Raw genomic sequence first — 19,379 nt, 5'->3', positions numbered from 1 at the left:
TATCCTAAATGGAGAAAAACTCAAAGGCATTTCCACTAACCTCAGGAACAAGACAAGGATGTCCACTCTTTATACCTACTCCAATGTGGTTCTTTATAGAAACTGAAAAAATAATATTAAATTTCATATGTAAATACAAAATATCGAGGATAGCAAAAGAATCCCGATCAACAAATAAATTGCTAGAGATTTCACTATTCTAGATTGTGTTATATTACAAAGTTGTAGTAATAAAGCAACATGGTATATAAAGACCTCAAGAAATTAAACACCAACAAGCAAAATAATTCAATTTAAAAATGGGGTACAGAGCTAAGCACGGAATTCTCAATAGAGAAAAATTGAATGGCAGAGAAACACTTGAAGAAATGCTAACATCCTTAGTCATCAGAGAAATGCAAATCAAAATAACATCAGATAAGGTAAAAAACTCAAGTGACAACACATGCTGGAGAGGATGTGGAGAAAGGGGAACCCTCCTCCATTGCTGGTGAGAGTGCAAACTTGTACAACCACACTTTGAAAATCAATCTGGCACTTTCTCAAAAAATTGGGAATAGCGCTACCTCAAGATCCAGCTATACTACTCTTGGGCATATACCCAAAAGATGCTACACCATTCAACAAGGACATTTGCTCAGCTATGTTCATAACACCTTTATTTGTAATAGCTAGAATCTGGAAACAGCCTAGATGCCCCTCAACAAAGGAATGGATACAGAAATTGAGGCACATTTATGCAATGGAATGCTACTCTGCTATTAAAAACAAGGTAGTCATGAAATTTGCAGGGAAATGGATACATGCTGTTTCCCCAAAGCTTGCTCAGCTCTACCAATCAAAGAAAACAGAGGAAGAAAAGGCTAGAGAGATGCATCAGTAGTTAGGAGTACTTGTTGTTCTTGCAAAAGACCAAGGTTCCATTTCCAGAAGCCACATGGCCACACACATCAGTCTGTAACTCCAGTTCCATACACACACACACACACACACACACACACACACACACACACTTATACAAATGATAAACACACATCAAGTAGATATAAACATAGTCTTTTTTGTTTTGTTTATTTATGTTATGTGCCAATTACAGCTTCCCCTCCCTCCTCTCCTCCCAGTCCCACTCTCCCACTTCTATCCTCCCTCTCCCCTTCCCTCCCCTTGCCCCTCTCATCCCTTTTTTCTCAAGGACCAGGAGGCCAAGTATAGATATCATAACCCCCCCAATTCCCCAGCAAATCAAGCTGTTATAGAACAAAACAGAGAGAAAGAGATGAAAAAGTCAGGACATGCTTTGTAGCCTGTTATTTCATCCTTTTTGGGACTCATCAGTACAGTGTAGTTAACTCTATAAAGATTTCAAATACTTTGTTTTTAGGACCCAATAATATGCACATTAGTGCAAAACTAAGTATTGAATGCTTAAGGAGTTTAACTCCCATTTGATGTGAAATGAATCCAATAAAGTGGTAAAATTAAAATGGCATTTGTTTATAATATAGATTATACTTGAACAGTATAATTATAGAAATATATTTAGAAATGTAAAACTGGAAATAAGGATATTAAAACCTAGAGAGAGATTTTGACAGTGTCACTTATGTTTTAAAGAGTGTAAAATAAATTTTAGTTTTAAATACTTTTTAAATTCTGGGTGTTGGCATAAATTTTGAAAAGAACGTATAATGTGTTTCGCCAAATTATCAGATGCTACAGATTCTTCTCTTCCCTGTCATTATTAAAGCATTCCCATACTTCACTTCCTACTGTGAACCTGTGATTCTCCTGTTTCAACCCTTAAGTAGCTGGCATCACAGGTATGTGTCACTATATAAACACACACACTTTTGGGAACTCATTTTTGTGGTCTCATAGACTCAAAAGAAGGACTTCTCTGCATAAAAGTAAAAGTGGGGTTCACTAATATTAATTGTACTTTACACTAAAGGTCTGAGTGCCCAACATCTAAGTTAGACTCTTATGTTCTTCTATGTTCTTCTTATCCCCTGTATGTACACTTCTTCAAGATGGTTTTCATTTGGGATGTCAAGAAATATTCTTAGTTCCTTTAATAGCGATGTGGAAAGATGTGGGAAAGAGTAGCAACTGTAGATAACATGCTAAACGCATCTCTTTGCAAAGGCTAAAAAAGGAGGAAAAGAATTTTGGCAATGGAGCATATAGCTGTTGGGTTTGCTACAGATCCATCTTTTATCTACATAGACCCTGGCACTGCTGATCCCGTTGTTGTTCAGGTAGGCATGGTTTTCCACTCCTCCGATGGGAAACCTGAAAAGAAACCAAAAGCAGTAAGTCTGCAGAGCTCAGAACTGTATTCCCTCCTACAATAAAATCTCGCCCATCTCCCCTGCTTATTTGTAACATGAATATAATCAAAGAAAGACAGTCCTGTACCAGTTTTGCAGCTAGCAGCTTTAACACTTCCAGAGTTATTTATGAACACCACATCTCTGTCATTTGTATGTGATGTGTAATCTGTATACAAAGCAGTCGACTGGGGCTTGCTGACATGTTCAAATGAAGTGCAGGCATGGTGGCCTCACAAAGGGGGATTTTCAGTTCTGCTTTGAAGCATTTTATGTAGCTGAAAACCCATTTACTAAATTGCTGACAGGACTTCAATGATAGACTTGACTGGGCTGTGATTTACCATTCGTAAAATAGCTGTATTCTAATCCAAGAACTATCCCGTGTGCCATCTGATGAAAAGACTTTAGGGGTGGTTTTCCAGTGCCCTTGGAGTCTCTGCTTTTGTGAATAGGTATGGCTGTGCAATGACTGATGAGTCTTGGCTTACAGTTCTGCAGTGGCTTTCGAGTATTTCAGAGCACTTGCTGCCCATCTGAGGGTCTGTCTACATCCCACACAGGGCACTTATCATCAACAAAAAGTATTAAGTTGGTAAAGTAGCAAACAGTACCTCCCCCAGGTGCCATCATCATTTGAGTAAAATCACACTAATAAAGGTTTTGGAAATGATTGCCAATAACACATGGGAGAACCTCCAAAGGATTTAAGTTTGTGGGGATGTGGAGTTTGCTGAGGATTGACTCATGCATGTAGCACACACCCACCCTCCCAGGCACACCTCCAACCCAAGAGTTTTTTATTCTTCCTCTCCAGTACAGCTGGCCTCACATTAAGCAGCCATTCATCTCTCAGAGCCACAACTCACACGCAATCACAGCACATGAACACGGTAGAAGGAAAAGCATCTGCAAACATACATGCTGTTATACTCAGTGTTGTCTGTCCATCTCCAATGGAGTTGTGGTGACTCTCTGTGCAGGCCGATCCAGTAGTCCAAAGTCCCCTTGTATCTACTTAGGAAACCCTGTCATGAAACACAGAACGCAAATAGATGTGTCTCTCTGTTTCAGATGGTCCTTGAGGTTCTCCACTCCACAGCTTCCTCTAGAGATGTCAGAAGGGTGTAACTGAGGGTGACAGAGTTTGGAAGTATAACAGCCTCCAGCTCTCAGTGGACCCAGCTGACATCTGTAATTCTAAAGTACCTCATTTGGATTAAAATACCAAATTTAATGACACACCGCTTAGCTGGCATAGTTCCTGGCTAAGCCACCCCTTGCTATTCTTAAGAGTTGTCACCTTCAGTATACAACATGTGCCAGCTTGGAGAAAAACACTCATGACCACCAGGTATCTGGGTAAAATGGCACCTCTGACCTCTCAGACTGACTGTGAGCACTACATGCAGTAATGTTTCTTCAGTGTCTCAGAGCATCATCCAGATGTGTGACCATCACAAAAGCACACACTCACATGTTCCCTGTGTCTCCACCTCCTTGAGGTAGGAAACTTCCTCATGCTTTATCTTTACCCTCCCTATCTCCAGGTAATACATATTCAAGAGGACAAAGAAACAACCCGAACCCTGATCATTACCAGCTCCTCCAGGTTGTCAAATCGAGCAAGTTGAGCCTCTTGTGCCATGCAGGAGGTCTGGCTGAAGGTCCAGTTACTTGTGGATTCAGAAAAGTAAAAACATTTATTTCCAAATCCAATCCAGTGTCTTCGGCAAGCGGCATAGGTGTTTTTCACTGTTGTCTGTTCATTCTTTCTTACTAAAATTCAGACAACACAATGAATTATAATGAGCATGTCTTGTCTCTTTTTGGTATTCCCTGCTGAGCTCAGCTGTGAGGTGTGAATTTGATTGTAGCTTTCCTAACTGATCTGTAGGAGTCCTCTCCTGAGCATAAGAGGCCTTTATCTAAAGGTCTCCCTCCCTGGATCTGAGTCCCATTCCCTCTCAGGTGCTCACTGACTGCAGGGCTCCCCGGAAGTGCACTGATTTCTATAACATCATCACTTTTGTGCTTTGGATGATTGTTTCCTACAGTGGGGGTTGCTACAGCAACAAGCACTCTGTATGGACACCTACTTTGACAGTTGGCCTGATGATTGAGTAGCAGCGAGAACTGTTGGGAAGGTAGCATACACAGTGTGGACATGTTGCTCTAAAGGATTGTTCACATACCTAAGAGGACAGTGTGAGACTTTATCACACTATTCTGAACAATGTGGCACTAAAATCCTAAAAATTGATTACTTCAGGAACTCTCCATTTAATACCTTGAAAATACAATTGAACATGGTAACTAAAACCATGGGTAATGGGGAGAGCCATGGTGTGTTCCTGGCCATATTACTCCTGTCTGTCCTCACACTTCCTTGAGGTTCCTCCTTTGGGTATTGCTCTCCTTGTTCTCTGCCTTGGACAGTTATCCCAGGTGGACAAGTGTCTCCTGCATCTCTGTCTACAGCTTGCTGATGTCATCTTCCCAGGGATGCTGAGCCTGGCCTCCTGTGCACACCACAGTCTGTGCTGTTCCTTCACTGCAGCTTCCTGCTGTAGCCTGAGTTCCCAGAGAACAGGAAGTAACAGTGTGTTTTCTCAAGCCCTTCCCACATTGCCTGGCTCACTGTGGTCAGTAAGTATTTACTGATGATGGCAATGTGGACAGAATGTTACAGAATTTGGAGAATAAGTCACTTACCTGACAAAGCAACAGAAAGTGCAATTACTGCTATAGTGAGGACTGTGATCACAACATAGCAGCAGTAAAGCTTAGGAGGAGACTCAGGAGAGACGATTCTGAGACATTTTTCTTGGAGCTTTTTACCTGAAAATATAAACATGAGAACATGAATCTCAGGAACCATTAATAGAAAGAGATAATTTTACCAAGAATCACTATAGATTTGGGTTTCACTCCCCTAGTGCAAACTCCCTCACTAAAATTCTCGGTCCATAAATGAGGTCTTTGACTCCCAGAAGATTAGAGGAAAGGGAATCAGAATTTTGCCACAGAGTCTTCCAGTTATTGAACTAAGGGCCAGTCAAAGAGCAATAAACAGAACGAGTGAAGCTCAGGATGAAAAGAGATGATAATAAGGTTACATAGAGATTTAGTTCTGTAAGAACAGACCTGGTTAGGACCTAGGGGAGCATAATAATAATAAAAGTACAAAAGCAACCTGCCAGGTGTGGTGGCACAGGACTGTGGTTCCAGTGCATGGGGAGTAGAGGTAGGAGAGTTAGGAGTTCAAGACCAATTTTGGCTGAAATTGAGTAAGAAGCTGAGATGAACTAAGTTAGACTCCATTCTTTCAATCTGTCTATGTATCTACCTAACTAACAACTAACTGACTGAATAACTAACTGAACAACCCACAAACTTTTAACTGACCAACCAACCAACCAACTAACTCTAATGAACAAAGTACATGGAATTCAACATATTAACAGAATAAGAAAATTAAAAACAGCATTTTGATAAAATCAGCAAAAGAACATGCAAAATGCAATGTAAATTCAAAGTTTCTTCAATAGAAATTAAAGGAACTTCCTTAACCTAACAAAAGGTTTTGTGCTGGGCAGTTATATGTCAACTTGACAAAAGCTAACGTCATCTGAGCCAAGGGAACTCAATTAAGAAAACATCTCGAGGGGCGGGGCAAGATGGTGGCGCCGGGAGGACTCTCATTCTGACCAGCAGCACAGCAGGATCAGCACTGTGACCAGCAATCAGAACTTGCGGACATAAAACACAAGGGATTGTGTTTCCCAGGTGAGAGGATACCCCACGGTGGGGGATTCAATCAGCTTTAACTCACCCGGCTAAACCGCGGAAGAGATCCCGGTTCCACCATGTGATTGGTCACCAGCCCAGAGCTACACACCAGTGTGATCTGGTCACTGTCCCAGACTGAACTGTGGGCCCACAACATCACAGACTGGATTTTCCAGTCAAGAGATAACCCCACAGAGCAGGAAATGATTGGGACCGACCTTAGGTCACCCAGACATCCCCTGGAAAAGACTCGAGTTCTGCGGGTGCCCCAGGAGCCAGCCCGGAGTCAGAGTTGGGGAGCCAGGCGCCTGCACAGAGCCCTGCCTGCCTTCCTGATCACCGCCTCAGATAGAACTGGGGGCCCCAAGGCACCAGGGCACCAGAGACTGAGTTTCACTGTCACATGCAAACCCACAGGGAGGGAAACAGCTGTTCTGATCTCAGAGCACTCAGCTGATACCACCACCCCGGAAAGGTCTTGGGAAAATTACCCAGTTTAGGCAGATGCCCAGGCTCCCAACGGCCAGAAAGGCGGAGCCACCGGCAGGCATCTGCGCTTGTGGGTTCTACTCACCATCACCCCAGACAGAACGGTGGTCCCCAAAGCAAAGACTGGGTATCCCTGGCAGGAGGAAACCCCCAGCGGGGGAAATCATCAAGTCTAATGCTCAGGACACCCAGCACCAAAAGATTTTCTGGATTCACGCAGACTCTAGGCTCTAGCTTTCTAATACAGGCAGAATCACTGTGCTCAGCCGCCATTATTGAGTACCCATAGGGCACTGGGGCACACAGCTGCTTCCTCAGACCTACAAAAGCCAGAGAGCCATTACAGCAGCCCTCAGAAACTGTGCCAAGGATCAACCAGTTGTCCCTAGCTAGACTAACAAAACTGGGAATCTGTGGTCCTTCAAGAGGGCTGCACCCACAGCATCTGGACCAGAGCAGTGCCTGCAGCCAACATCCCAGACAGGGACACACAGCTTCCGGTCCAGACTGAGACACCCAGCCTCCAGACCAGAGCGGCCCCCCAGGCACCAACTCAACCAAGGTGCACATTCTCCAGGCCTAGAGCATAGCACTCAGCCTCTGGCCCAGAGACTTGCTGGGCACTCCTCTCACTTTCCCTGACAGAACTGTGTGCCCCAGGATAACAGACTGAGTTTCCCTGTTGGAAGAAAACCCCACAGCTAGGGAATCAGCAGGTTCTGCAAGAGGACTGTACCTGGAAAAATGTAACAACAGCAGTAGTTCACTAAATTTATAACAAGAAACCCAGAAGTAGGGCAGCTGTCTTGAGAACTTCTATGGATAAGAGGAGAGCCCCCTCTGCCTAACAAAGACCACAGCTACTACTCAGGGCTATACACCTGAGGTGAGCAGTGGCAATTCCTGAGAAACACTGGCCATACAGTGACCATAACCAAAAAGCAGAGGAGGACTCCATCAGGAAAAATCATCTTCCGGTCAAGGGGATTCTCCCTACCTCAGGACTCCAGGAAGCACAGAAACTAACAGCCAACACCTAAAACAGCCCAATGGGTAGAAGTCAGTGTAAAAGCTCAACCAACAAAAGACAGAACAATATGGCATCTCCAGAACCCAGCCATCCAGGGTGAACAGCTCTGGACAACGCAGCATAATAGAAAATCAAGAAGATGACCTTACATCTATGCTGATGAAGAGGATAATAGAGGAAACAAATAAAATAAGTAAAGAATTAGAGGAAGATAAAACCAAACAGATCATGGCTATCCATAAACAAATGGTGGAAGTTAGAGACAAGCAGATTATGGCCATCCGTGAACAAGTACGGGAAGATGCAGCCAAACAGTTTGCAGCCTTCAGAGAAGAAATAATTAAATCACTGAAAGAAATAAAAGAAACAGAGTTGAAGGAACTAAAAGAAAAAGAGGAAAATACAATCCGACAGGTGAAGGAAGTAAACAAAACAAATCAAGACCTGAAGATAGAACTGGAAAAATTAAAGAAAACACAAACAGAGGAAATAATAGAGAGGAAGAATTTAGGAAAGAAAACAGGAACTACAGAGGTAAGCATAACCAACAGACTACAAGAGTGGAAGAAAGAATCTCAGGTGTAGAAGATACAATGGAAGAAATCGATGTACCTGTCAAAGAAAATGTTAAATCCAAAAAATTCCTGACACAGACCGTCCAAGAAATCCAAGACAATATGAAAAGACAAAACCTAAGAATAATAGGTATAGAGGAAAAAGAAGACTCCCTTCTCCAAGGCCCAGAAAATATTTTCAACAAAATCATTGAAGAAAATTTCCCCAAGTTAAAGGAGAAGCCAATAAGAATACATGAAGCCTACAGAACACCCAACAAATTTGACCAGAAAAGAAAATCCTCCCACCAAATAATAATCAAAACAGTAAGTATACAGAAAAGAGAAAAAATACTGAAAGCTGCAAGGGAAAAAGGCCAAGTAACATATAATGGCAAACCCATTAGAATCACACCTGACTTTTCAACAGAGACTATGAAAGCTAGAAGGGCCTGGACGGATATTATGCAGACCCTAAGAGAACACAGATGTCAGCCCAGGCTACTATACCCTGCAAAAATCTCAGTCCTCATAGACAGAGAAAACAAAATATTCGACGACAGAAACAAATTTCAACAGTACCTACATACAAATCCAGCATTACAGAAGACACTGGAAGGGAAAATACAACCCAAGAAAATTAGCTTCTGTCAAGGAAACATAGGAAATAATTAACCTTAGGACAGTAAAACAAAAAACGACCAAGCACACAACCTTATGACCACAGCCAACATCAAAATCAAAGGATCTAACAGCCACTAAACTCTCTCAACATCAATGGACTCAACTCTCCAGTAAAAAGACACAGATTAACAGAATGGATACATAAACAAAACCCAGCAATATGTTGCATACAAGAAACACACCTAAGGTACAAAGATAGTCATTACTTGAGGGTAAAAGGCTGGAAGACGACTTTCCAAGCAAATGGACCTAAGAAACAAACAGGAGTAGCCATTCTAATATCTGATAAAATAGACTTTCAACCAAAATTAATCAAAAGAGATGGGGAAGGACACTTCATACTCATCAAAGGAAAATTCCACCAGGAAGATATCACAATCCTGAATATCTATGCCCCAAATACAAGAGCACCCACATTTGTGAAAGAAACATTGATAAAATTTAAACCACATATAGATCCCCACACATTAAGAGTGGGAGACTTCAACACCCCACTCTCAACAAAGGACAGGTCGACAAAACAGAAATTAAACAAAGAAACAATATCTCTGACAGAGGTCATGAATCAAATGGACCTCACAGACATTTACAGAAGTTTACACCCAAACACAAAAGAATTTACCTTCTTCTCAGCACCTCATGGAACCTTCTCCAAAATAGACCATATATTTGGTCACAAAGCAAGCCTCAACAGATACAAGAAGATTGAAATAATCCCTTGTATCCTATCTGATCACCATGGAATAAAGCTGGACTTCAACAACAACAAAAATAGCAAAAAGCCTACACACACATGGAAACTGAACAACTTGTTACTAAATGACAGCTGGGTCAGGGAAGAAAAAAAGAAAGAAATTAAAGTCTTCCTAGAACTCAATGAAAATGAAGACACAACATATCCAAACTTATGGGACACAATGAAAGCAGTGCTAAGAGGAAAGTTCATAGTACTAAGTGCCTTCAAGAAGAAATTCGAGACAGCTCATTCAAGCAACTTAATGGCTCACTTAAAAACCCTAGAAAAAGAAGAAGCAGGCACACCAAAAAGGAGTAGACGGCTGGAAATAATCAAACTCAGGGCTGAAATCAATCAATTAGAAACCAATAAAACAATTCAAAGAATCAATGAAACCAAGAGCTATTTGTTTGAGAAAATCAACAAGATCGATAAACCCTTAGCCAAGCTAACTAAAAGGCAGAGAGACACCACCCAAATCAACAAAATCAGAAATGAAAAGGGGGACATAACTACAGAAACTGAGGAAATCCAAACAATCATTAGGACTTACTTCAAAAGTCTATATGCCACAAAATTTGAAAATCTAAATGAAATGGACAATTTTCTTGATCGATTTGACTTACCAAAGCTGAATCAGGACCAGGTAAATCAACTAAATAGTCCTATATCCCCCAAAGAAATAGAAGCGGTCATCAAAAGTCTCCCATCCAAAAAAAAGCCCAGGACCTGATGGCTTCAGCGCAGAATTCTACCAGACCTTCAAAGAAGAGCTAACACCAATTCTCTTCAAACTATTCCACAAAATAGAAACAGAAGGAATATTACCAAATTCATTCTATGAAGCCACAGTCACCTTGGTACCTAAACCTCACAAAGACTCAACAAAGAAAGAGAATTTCCGGCCAATCTCCCTTATGAACATTGATGCAAAAATACTTAATAAAATACTCGCAAACCAAATACAAGAACACATCAAAGATATTATCCACTATGACCAAGTAGGTTTCATCCAAGGTATGCAGGGGTGGTTCAATATATGGAAATCCATCAATGTGATCCACCATATTAACAAACTGAAAGAAAAAAACCACATGATAATCTCCCTAGATGCTGAAAAAGCATTTGACAAAATCCAACATCCATTCATGTTTAAAGTCTTGGAGAGATCAGGGATATAAGGCACATAACTAAACATAGTAAAGGTGATATACAGCAAGCCTATAGCCAACATCAAACTGAACGGAGAGAAACTTAAAGCAATCCCACTGAAATCAGGGACAAGACGAGGTTGCCCACTCTCCCAATATCTCTTCAACATAGTTCTGGAAGTCCTTGCTAGAGCAATAAGACAGTTGAAGGAGATCAAGGGGATACAAATTGGAAAGGAAGAAGTCAAAGTATCACTGTTTGCAGATGATATGATAGTATACATGAGTGACCCCAAAAAATCTACCAGGGAACTCCTACAGCTGATAAACACCTTCAGCAAAGTGGCCAGATACAAAGTTAACTCAAAAAAATCAGCAGCACTCCTGTATACAAAAGACAAAAGGGCTGAGAAAGAAATTAGAGAAACAACACCCTTCACAATAGCCTCAAATGACATAAAGTACCTTGGTGTAACCCTAAACAAGCAAGTCAAAGACTTGTATGAAAAAAATTTCAAATCTCTGAAGAAAGAACTAGAAGAAGATATGAGAAGATGGAAAGATCTCCCATGCTCATGGCTTGCCAGGATTAACATAGTAAAAATGGCCATCTTACCAAAAGCAATCTACAGATTCAATGCAATGCCCATCAAATTGCCAACACAATTCTTTACAGACCTGGAAAGAAAAAGTCTCAACTTTGTATGAAATAACAGGAAACCCAGAATTGCTAAAACAATCCTCTATAATAAAAGATCTTCTGGAGGTATCTCCATCCCTGATCTCAAGCTGTACTATAGAGCAACAGTTTTAAAAACTGCATGGTACTGGCATAGAAACAGATTGGTGGATCAATGGAACCGAACAGAGGACCCAGAAATAAACCCACACACTTATGGACACCTGATCTTTGACAAAGACGCCAAAACCATACAATGGAAAAATGATAGCATCTTCAACAAATGGTGCTGGTCCAACTGGATGTGTACATGTAGAAAAATGAAAATAGATCCATAATTGTCACCCTGCACAAAACTGAAGTCCAAGTGGATCAAAGACCTCAACATAAAACCAGACACATTAAATTGGCTAGAAAAAAAAGTGGGGAATACCCTAGAACTCATTGGTACAGGAGAAAACTTCCTGAACAGAACACCAACAGCACAGGCTCTAAGAGCAACAATCAATAAATAGGACCTCATGAAATTGAAAAGCTTCTGTAAAGCAAAGGACACCATCATCAAAACAAAGCGACTGCCTACAGATTGGGAAAGAATCTTAACCAACCCTTTATCTGACAGAGGGCTCATATCCAGTATATATAAAGAACTAAAGAAGCTGGAAAGCAGCAAACCAAGTAATCCACTTAAAAAATGGGGAACAGAGCTAAACAGAGAATTCTCTGTAGAGGAATATAAAATGGCAGAGAAGCACTTAAGGAAATGCTCAGCGTCATTAGCCATTAGGGAAATGCAAATCAAAACGATCCTGAGATTTCACCTTACACCCATCAGAATGGCCAAGATCAAAAACTCAAGTGACAACAAATGCTGGAAAGGTTGTGGAGAAAGGGGAACCCTCCTCTATTGCTGGTGGGAATGTAAACTTGTACAACCACTCTGGAAATCAATCTGGCACTTTCTCAGACAACTAGGAATAGCGCTTCCTCAAGATCCAGCCATACCACTCCTAGGCATATACCCAAAAGAGGCTCAATTACACAAAAAGGATATTTGCTCAACCATGTTTGTAGCAGCTTTATTTGTAATAGCCAGAAGCTGGAAACAGCCCAGATGCTCCTCAACTGAAGAATGGATGCAGAAACTGTGGTATATCTATACAATGGAGTATTACTCAGCAATGAAAAATAAGGAAATCATGAAATTTGCAGGTAAATGGTGAGACCTGCAAAGGATCATCCTGAGTGAGTTGTCCCAGAAGCAAAAAGACACACATGGTATATACTCACTCATATAAACATACAACATAGAATAAACCCACTAAAATCTGTACATGTAAACAAACTAAGCAAAAGAGAGGACCCTAAGTAAAATGTTCAATCCCCATCCTGAAAGGCAAAGAGGATGGACATCAGAAGAAAAAGAAAACAGGAAACAACCTAGGATCCTGCTACAGAGGGCCTCTGAAAGCCAGAAGAAGAAAACAGGAAACAACCTCGAAACCTGCCACAGAGGGCCTCTGAAAGGCTCTACCCTGCAGACTGTCAAAGCACATGCTGAGCCTGATGGCCAACTGTCGGGCAGAGTGAATGGAATTTTATGTAAGAAGTGGGAAATAGTAAGAGCTGGAGAGGACAGGAACTCCACAAGGAGAGCAACAGAACAAAAAATTTTGAACAAAGGGAACTTCCCAGAGACTCATACTCCAACCAAGGACTATTCATGGAGATAACCAAGAACCCTGACAATGCAGCCACTTCTGATGAGAACTGATAGACTAAGATCAGAAAGAAGGAGAGGAGGACCTCCCTATCAGAGGACTTGGGGAGGGGCATGCATGCAGAAATGGGGGGGAAGGGTGGGACCGGGAGGGGAGGAGGGAGGGGCTCATGGGGGGATACAACATGAATAAAGTGTAATTAAAGTTAAATAAAAAATTTTTTAAAAAAAGAAAGAAAACATCTCCTGTGGGTGTGGTGGTAGAAGCCTTTATTCTCAGCACTGCAGAGACAGAGGCAGGGGAATCTCTGTGAGTTCAAGGACAGCCTGGTCTACAAAGTGAGTCCAGGATGCATGGGCTCTGTTACACAGTGAACGCCTGTGGTTTCTAACTTTGTGTTTTTAATGTGTGTGCTTCTTGAGGTTTCTTTCTTTCTGTCTTTCCTTCCTTCTTTCCTTCCTTCTTTCCTTCCTTCCTTCCTTCCTTCCTTCCTTCCTTCCTTCTTTTACATCCTGATCTTAGCCTCATCCCTCCTCACCTACCAGTCCCAAAAGTCCTTTGTCTTCCCCATCTCCCTCCCCTATGCCTCAGCAAAGGGGAGCCCGCCTTCCCATCCACCCCATCTCATCAAGTCATACCACAGATGAGTGTGTCCCTCCCCCATGTGGGAAGTAATTAAAAAGAGAGTCCATGTCAGAGAGAGCCCCTTCTCCCCTAATAAGGGGAACCATATAAGACCTGAACTGCTCATATTTACATCTTTGCAGGGGGCCTAGGTCCAGTCCATGCAAGGTCCTTGGTTGGTGCTTCAGTCTCAGCAGGCCCTTCCTGGCCCTCTTTAGTTTGGCACTGTTGGTCTTTTTGTGAAGCTCCTATCACCTCTAGGTCCTATTCTCCTTTCTCCTACATTTTCCTAATTAGTGACTGATGTGGAAGGGCCAGCCCATTGTGCGTGGTGCTATTCCTGAGCTGGTGGTTTTGGGTTTTATAGGAATGCAGGCTGACCAAGCCACAGGGAGCAAGTCAGTAAGCAGCACCCCTCCATAGCCTATATCAGGTCCTGCCTCCAGATTCCTGCCCTGTTTGAGTTCCTGCTCTGACTTCCTTCAGCCATAAACAGGGATATGGAAGCAAAAGTCAAATAAATCCTTTTGTCTCCAAACTACTTGTGTCATAGTGTTTTCTCCCAGTGATAAAAATCCTAATTAAGACATGTACTTATGATACACCAACAGAAAAATCCCACTACAGCCAGCATGCTTGTTTTCTCCAGTAACACAGAACAAGGTCAAGGTGTCTGCTCACTGTTCTAGTGTGACTCTAAATGTCCTATCCAGCACAACAGGGCAAGAATAACAATTAACAGTCAAGCCTCATAGAGATAAAGGAGTGCATGGATATATCTACATATAAATTTCAATTGAAAAGAGTCTATTAAAATGGCTCTAAATCGATGAATGATATTACAGTGCTGCGGGAAAACATGTCAACATACAAAATAACTCACTTTTACATACACTAGCAATTGTCAAAAGCAAACAAATGTATAAGAACAGCAGCACCCATAGCTGCCAAACACACATTAAACATGTAATGAAATATGTTCACAATCAGTTTCTAGAAGAACAACAAGTGCTCTTAACCTCTGAGCCATTTCTTTAGTTCCTACCATGGGGTTTTAAAACTATCAGTACATTTTAGGTACAATTTCTTGAGAAACTGAGAGAGAGAGAGAGAGAAAAACACCTCTTTAAGCACCAGAGCAGAGTATTCATTATACTAAATCCAATTTATTTTTTTTCAGTGTGTTGGTAATAAATATAATATATCTTTTGGACTTTGGTTCCATAAAAAATTCTGAACACTTTCTCTTTCTAGTTGTACTTTAAACAAAAATGTGCTCTGGATTCAGTAACCAAGGTCCATGGGTTTCCTTTCTAGTTAGGTAACATGCAAATTTTCCTTTAAATATCCCCCCCCACGAAAACACCCATGCAGGTGTTTCACTTTAGAAGGTTATTTTATCTATCTATCTATGCATGTATCTATGTATATATGTATGTATGTATGTATCTATCTATCTATCTATCTATCTATCTGTCTCTCTGTGTGTCTGTCTGTCTATTTAATGAATTTATGTGACCTCTACTGCTTCCTTTCCCTTCTTCAACTTTCTTCGTTTTCTTCTCTAATTTATACCTCAAATGTGTATTATGGAAAATCTCACACATATACAAAATCAGAAAGATAAGTTCTCACCTCACGCTAACTTCTCTCATAGAAATGTAGGGTTTGTATGCGTATCTGTGCAGCAAATAAAAGTGGTTTCAGTTATGAGAACAATTGCCTGAGCTGAAAAACATCTACATTCCTCTTTACCTTCTTTTTTGGGTTTGTTTTGGTTTTGGTTTTTTTGGTTTTTTTTTTCTAAGTGTGAACACTGTATTTAAGGAAAGCCAATATTCTTTCAATAAACCAAATAAGAAAGCAAAGAAAAATTAAAGTAATGGGAGAAGGTAGAGAAAACAAAAATAAAAGAATAAAGCAGACAGTTTTCAAATACAGAAGACAGTTTCCTTTCTGAAGAATGAAACATAAATTTGACAGGCTTTGTTGTTTCAATAATGTACCACAACATAGAAATGCCAGAGTATTCATTGGATGGGGGAGGGGGTTCAGCTAGCCCCCCAAGGCACCTCACCTCCCACCTTTCTTTTGAATCACAGTGGATCTGAGTCCCAGCACCGCAGATGACAGCCTCAGCTGTGCACATTGAAAGCTGTGCTGTTAGAGTTTCCTTCACATAAGAAGCATGTTCTGTAGCAACTTCCTATATTTCACTAGAGTGAAGTAGCAAGCTAAACACACATACACACATACCAAACACTGACTAAAGAAAAGAATGAAAAACAAAACAAACACTAAACCAACCAACCACACCAAAAACAAAACAAAACAAAACTGTGTCTCAGGCTCTTATAATAAATGTATTGTTCATTTCTCCTGCCCAGAAACACTTCAACATTTAATACTCCAATAGAGAAACTAGTATAACAGAGGCCTGCAGTCCTGTCCACTTCTAAAGAGACCCACCATGACAGGCTAACAGGTAGGAGGGTCACCTCCTATGGGTTCCTGGTGAATCTCCCCTCTATTATTTTAGTTTGGTTCAATCACATTGAAATACTTACCCATGTCTACCTTTTGCAGGCAGTCTGGAGTAGCGGGCTCTGTCTTCAGCATGCTCTTGGACGCCTCTTCGGTCTTTGCAGCACTCATCTGTGAGCTGAGAGGAAGCCACTCACAGAATTCAGGAGGAGGTTTGAAACTTGAAAGCCTGGAGAGGGAGAAAGAGCCTTGTGCTCTGTATGTGCACAAGGGGAAAGTAAACAAAGCAAGGGGAAAATAAACACATTCCCAAGAGAATTATTTGGGAATTAATGAATAATGGTAGTGTCCTCCCCAGAAGTCTGGCTGAGTAAGGCAGCAGAACTAGGAGTTTTCATGCCAGATTCCCACACCTTCTCCCTTTTATACATCATGATAAAGATTCTTGCGGGAAGAATCTCCTCCAGTGAAGGTGCAACTGAAAATTATATATGGAAAAATCTATTAATTGTATCTGTATTGTCTATATGTGTTAAATCTATGGAATATATGGAAAAATCTATTAATTGTATCTGTATTGTCTATATGTGTTAATAACGTTGTCACTGAGTAATCTAGAGCATCCTTAAATGTCTAAGGAAAAAATAATGGCTGATATGATAATTGTCAGAAAATCCTGAACATTAAAACAGCTATTCTTTGCTCTTCAGATTTAGAATCATGGGCAAAGACAGCTGTGCCCTCATCTCACATATAAAAATGCTTCCTGACTCCTGTTCTTCAGACAACCATTGTATCTGCCAAAAGAAGCAGAAACATATCTGAAATCCTGTGTCCTGACTTCTGATTTTGAATCTCATCTCGATTTCTTCACCATGCTCACCATCTCTGCCTTGAACTGTCTCTGCTGTCTGCCCTCCCTATACAAAAAGCATGGACTCCAAATACACTGGAACCATTACAGCTGCTCATGTCCATTTTCTTTTTTAAATTTAATTTTATTTTTTTATTATTAGTTACATTTTATTAACTCTGTATCCCAGGTGTATCCCGCTCCCTCATTCCCTCCCAATCCCACCCTCTATCCCTCATCTCCTCCCTGCCCCTTCCCGAGTCCACTGATTGGGGATGACCTCCTCCCCTTTCATCTGACCCTGTTTTATCAGGTATCTCCAGAGTCCTCCTTGCCACACCCACGCCAGTGTCGCCATAGTAGCATAAGCTACAGGGCGGGGGATATGATTTCCCCAGAAATAACACCCCCTGGAAGGTCCCTGGCAAACTCATCCCACGTGGAAAAGAGACGTGTTCTGAGATTTCTATGCTTCTTCAGTTGTGGCTCTGGGGCTGGAATAGTGAATTCTTTGATCTTTCTCTGTGACACCTGAAACAGCACAGCTAACTTTATAAAGAAATTTATTATTAGTAGATTGTTAAAGGCTTTAATAAAAATAAGTTTAAGGAAAGTAATGAATTAGATTTAGTATTAATAAGCATTAAGAATAGTAAAATAATAATAGGCTCCTTCTTAAGAAATAATAGCATGAGAGGTGCAGCTGGTGGGAGTTTCCCCCTCCCTTCAGTGCCTTGTTCCTAAGGAAGATCATAAATCTTGGGCAGGACATATGGGAGGAGGGTTAACAAAGGTGTAGTTAAACTTTGATATAGAGAGGGACTTTGGCAGGCATCTGACTTAGCTCCTGACTTTCCTCTTCATTGGTTAGCAATAATGAAACTATATTTGAGGTTTCTTTTCCTTTGTTTGCTCTGATCAAAAAGTTTTTAGGCCAAGATTTTTCGTGGAGTGTGTTATGGTCCCCTAATGGAATGGGCAGTGATAATAGAAGGAAAAGTCCTGGCAGATCCAACGACATGAAGATGTTGTGTGCTTCGTTCTGCTTTTTTTTTTAAGACGGAATCAATAACAAACCCCTAGAGAGGCTACTAAACATCTGTTTTATTGGCTAAAAAGACAAGTATATGAATTTTCAGGAGTGATTCCTTACAGCTAATAAAAGACGTGTTTGCACTAAGTGGTACGATGCTGTGTAATACATGGTAAAGAGCTCCATTTTTACCAAGGGCAAATGCAGGTACTTACACACACCATAAGCATGCAGGGCATGAAAAGGAAGAGCCAAGAGAAGAGGAGTTACAAAAACAGTGGTTTGCTTAGTTTAAGAGTGTCACTCCAAGAACATGGAACACCTGTTCAGAAATAAGGAGACTCGAGCCAGATTGAAGTGGATTCTGATCTTCCATCCCAAATAACCAGTGTTTATTGTGGCTGCAGCTTTACAGAGCTTCCAGCTTATCCAATATTGCAAAGCCCAAACCTGTACCAACTTCAGCTCTGTGGGCTCTCAGTTGATATCAAAATCACTAATTCTTCAGTTAACACAGCCTGGGTGGTGTCTGCTTCCTCTGAAAATCTTGAGCCAGCCATCACCCAACTATATACATAAACTGTATCATTTAGGTAAAGTTTTGTCCTAGACAATGACACAAAGTGTTTTTTATTATCTTCTATCTCAGTCTAAAGGATGGTAAAAGTTGTAAGGACTGAAATGCCAGATCATAAGGAGATAAGATCACTACAGGAAGGCAGAGAGAAAAGAAGACTAAGGATTGAAGAGCAAGATGGTCCTAAATATTAGAATCTGTTTTCTAGAGAGAGTAGTAATGAGTTGCTTACCTGAACTTGAGTAGAAGCTTCAGCAGATGTTCCCTGCCATTGCTGACTTCCTTTCCCCATCCTGACCTTTGACCAGCATTTCAGTCTTCCTGGGCCCTGACAATCATGTCCTAATTTCCCAGTCAAAATCCTGATCTTTGACCAGCATTTCAGTCTTCCTGGGCCCTGACAATCATGTCCTAATTTCAGCTGAGAGACAGTAACAGAAGAGAGTGTGTGATCCCTTATCATCAACAATGTCAGGTCCAAAGGAAACTGCGGGGTCCTACAGGACCACCCGGGGCTGGCAAAGTGCAGGCTCTGTTGGGGCAGTCTGGAATACTGGTCCAAAGCAGCTGCTCAAGCTGTTAAGGCAAGTTAGGACACCTGAGGCTATTCTGTCAGAAACATCTGTTTTATTTACTATTGTG

General features: G+C 41.2%; 1 protein-coding gene across 2 annotated transcripts; it reads right to left on the bottom strand.

Moving 5' to 3' along the window:
• Nucleotides 1-1,135: 1,135 nt before the first annotated feature.
• LOC110543629 (C-type lectin domain family 2 member D11-like) lies at nucleotides 1,136-19,080 on the bottom strand. Of its 2 annotated transcripts, none has more exons than XM_060384270.1 (6): nucleotides 18,970-19,080; nucleotides 16,358-16,530; nucleotides 5,046-5,171; nucleotides 3,931-4,109; nucleotides 3,252-3,358; nucleotides 1,136-2,292 (listed from the first exon to the last, which is right to left on the bottom strand). In XM_060384270.1, exons 2-6 carry the CDS (start codon nucleotides 16,443-16,445, stop codon nucleotides 2,124-2,126), a joined length of 669 nt encoding a protein of 222 aa, XP_060240253.1. In that variant the 5' UTR covers nucleotides 16,446-16,530; nucleotides 18,970-19,080; the 3' UTR covers nucleotides 1,136-2,123. The 2 variants fall into 2 exon arrangements, with proteins under 2 accessions (XP_060240253.1, XP_060240254.1); XM_060384271.1 differs by having other exon boundaries at nucleotides 16,358-16,503; nucleotides 18,970-19,010.
• Between the last annotated feature and the right edge of the window lie 299 nt (nucleotides 19,081-19,379).

The sequence above is a fragment of the Meriones unguiculatus genome, chromosome 5 (assembly GCF_030254825.1).
Source record: "Meriones unguiculatus strain TT.TT164.6M chromosome 5, Bangor_MerUng_6.1, whole genome shotgun sequence".
Taxonomy (NCBI): domain Eukaryota; kingdom Metazoa; phylum Chordata; class Mammalia; order Rodentia; family Muridae; genus Meriones; species Meriones unguiculatus.
This window is presented reverse-complemented; position numbering and strand designations above follow the sequence as displayed.

Bases quoted from the DNA above. Each gene is read 5' to 3' on its own strand.
- LOC110543629 (XM_060384270.1), bottom strand. From the start codon at position 16,445: ATGAGTGCTGCAAAGACCGAAGAGGCGTCCAAGAGCATGCTGAAGACA. The intron at 5,172-16,357 runs GTAAGTATTTCA...TTATATTTTCAG, and splicing joins CCTGCAAAAGGTAGACATGG to GTAAAAAGCTCCAAGAAAAA. The intron at 3,359-3,930 runs GTAATGATCAGG...GTTTCATGACAG, and splicing joins TTGACAACCTGGAGGAGCTG to GGTTTCCTAAGTAGATACAA.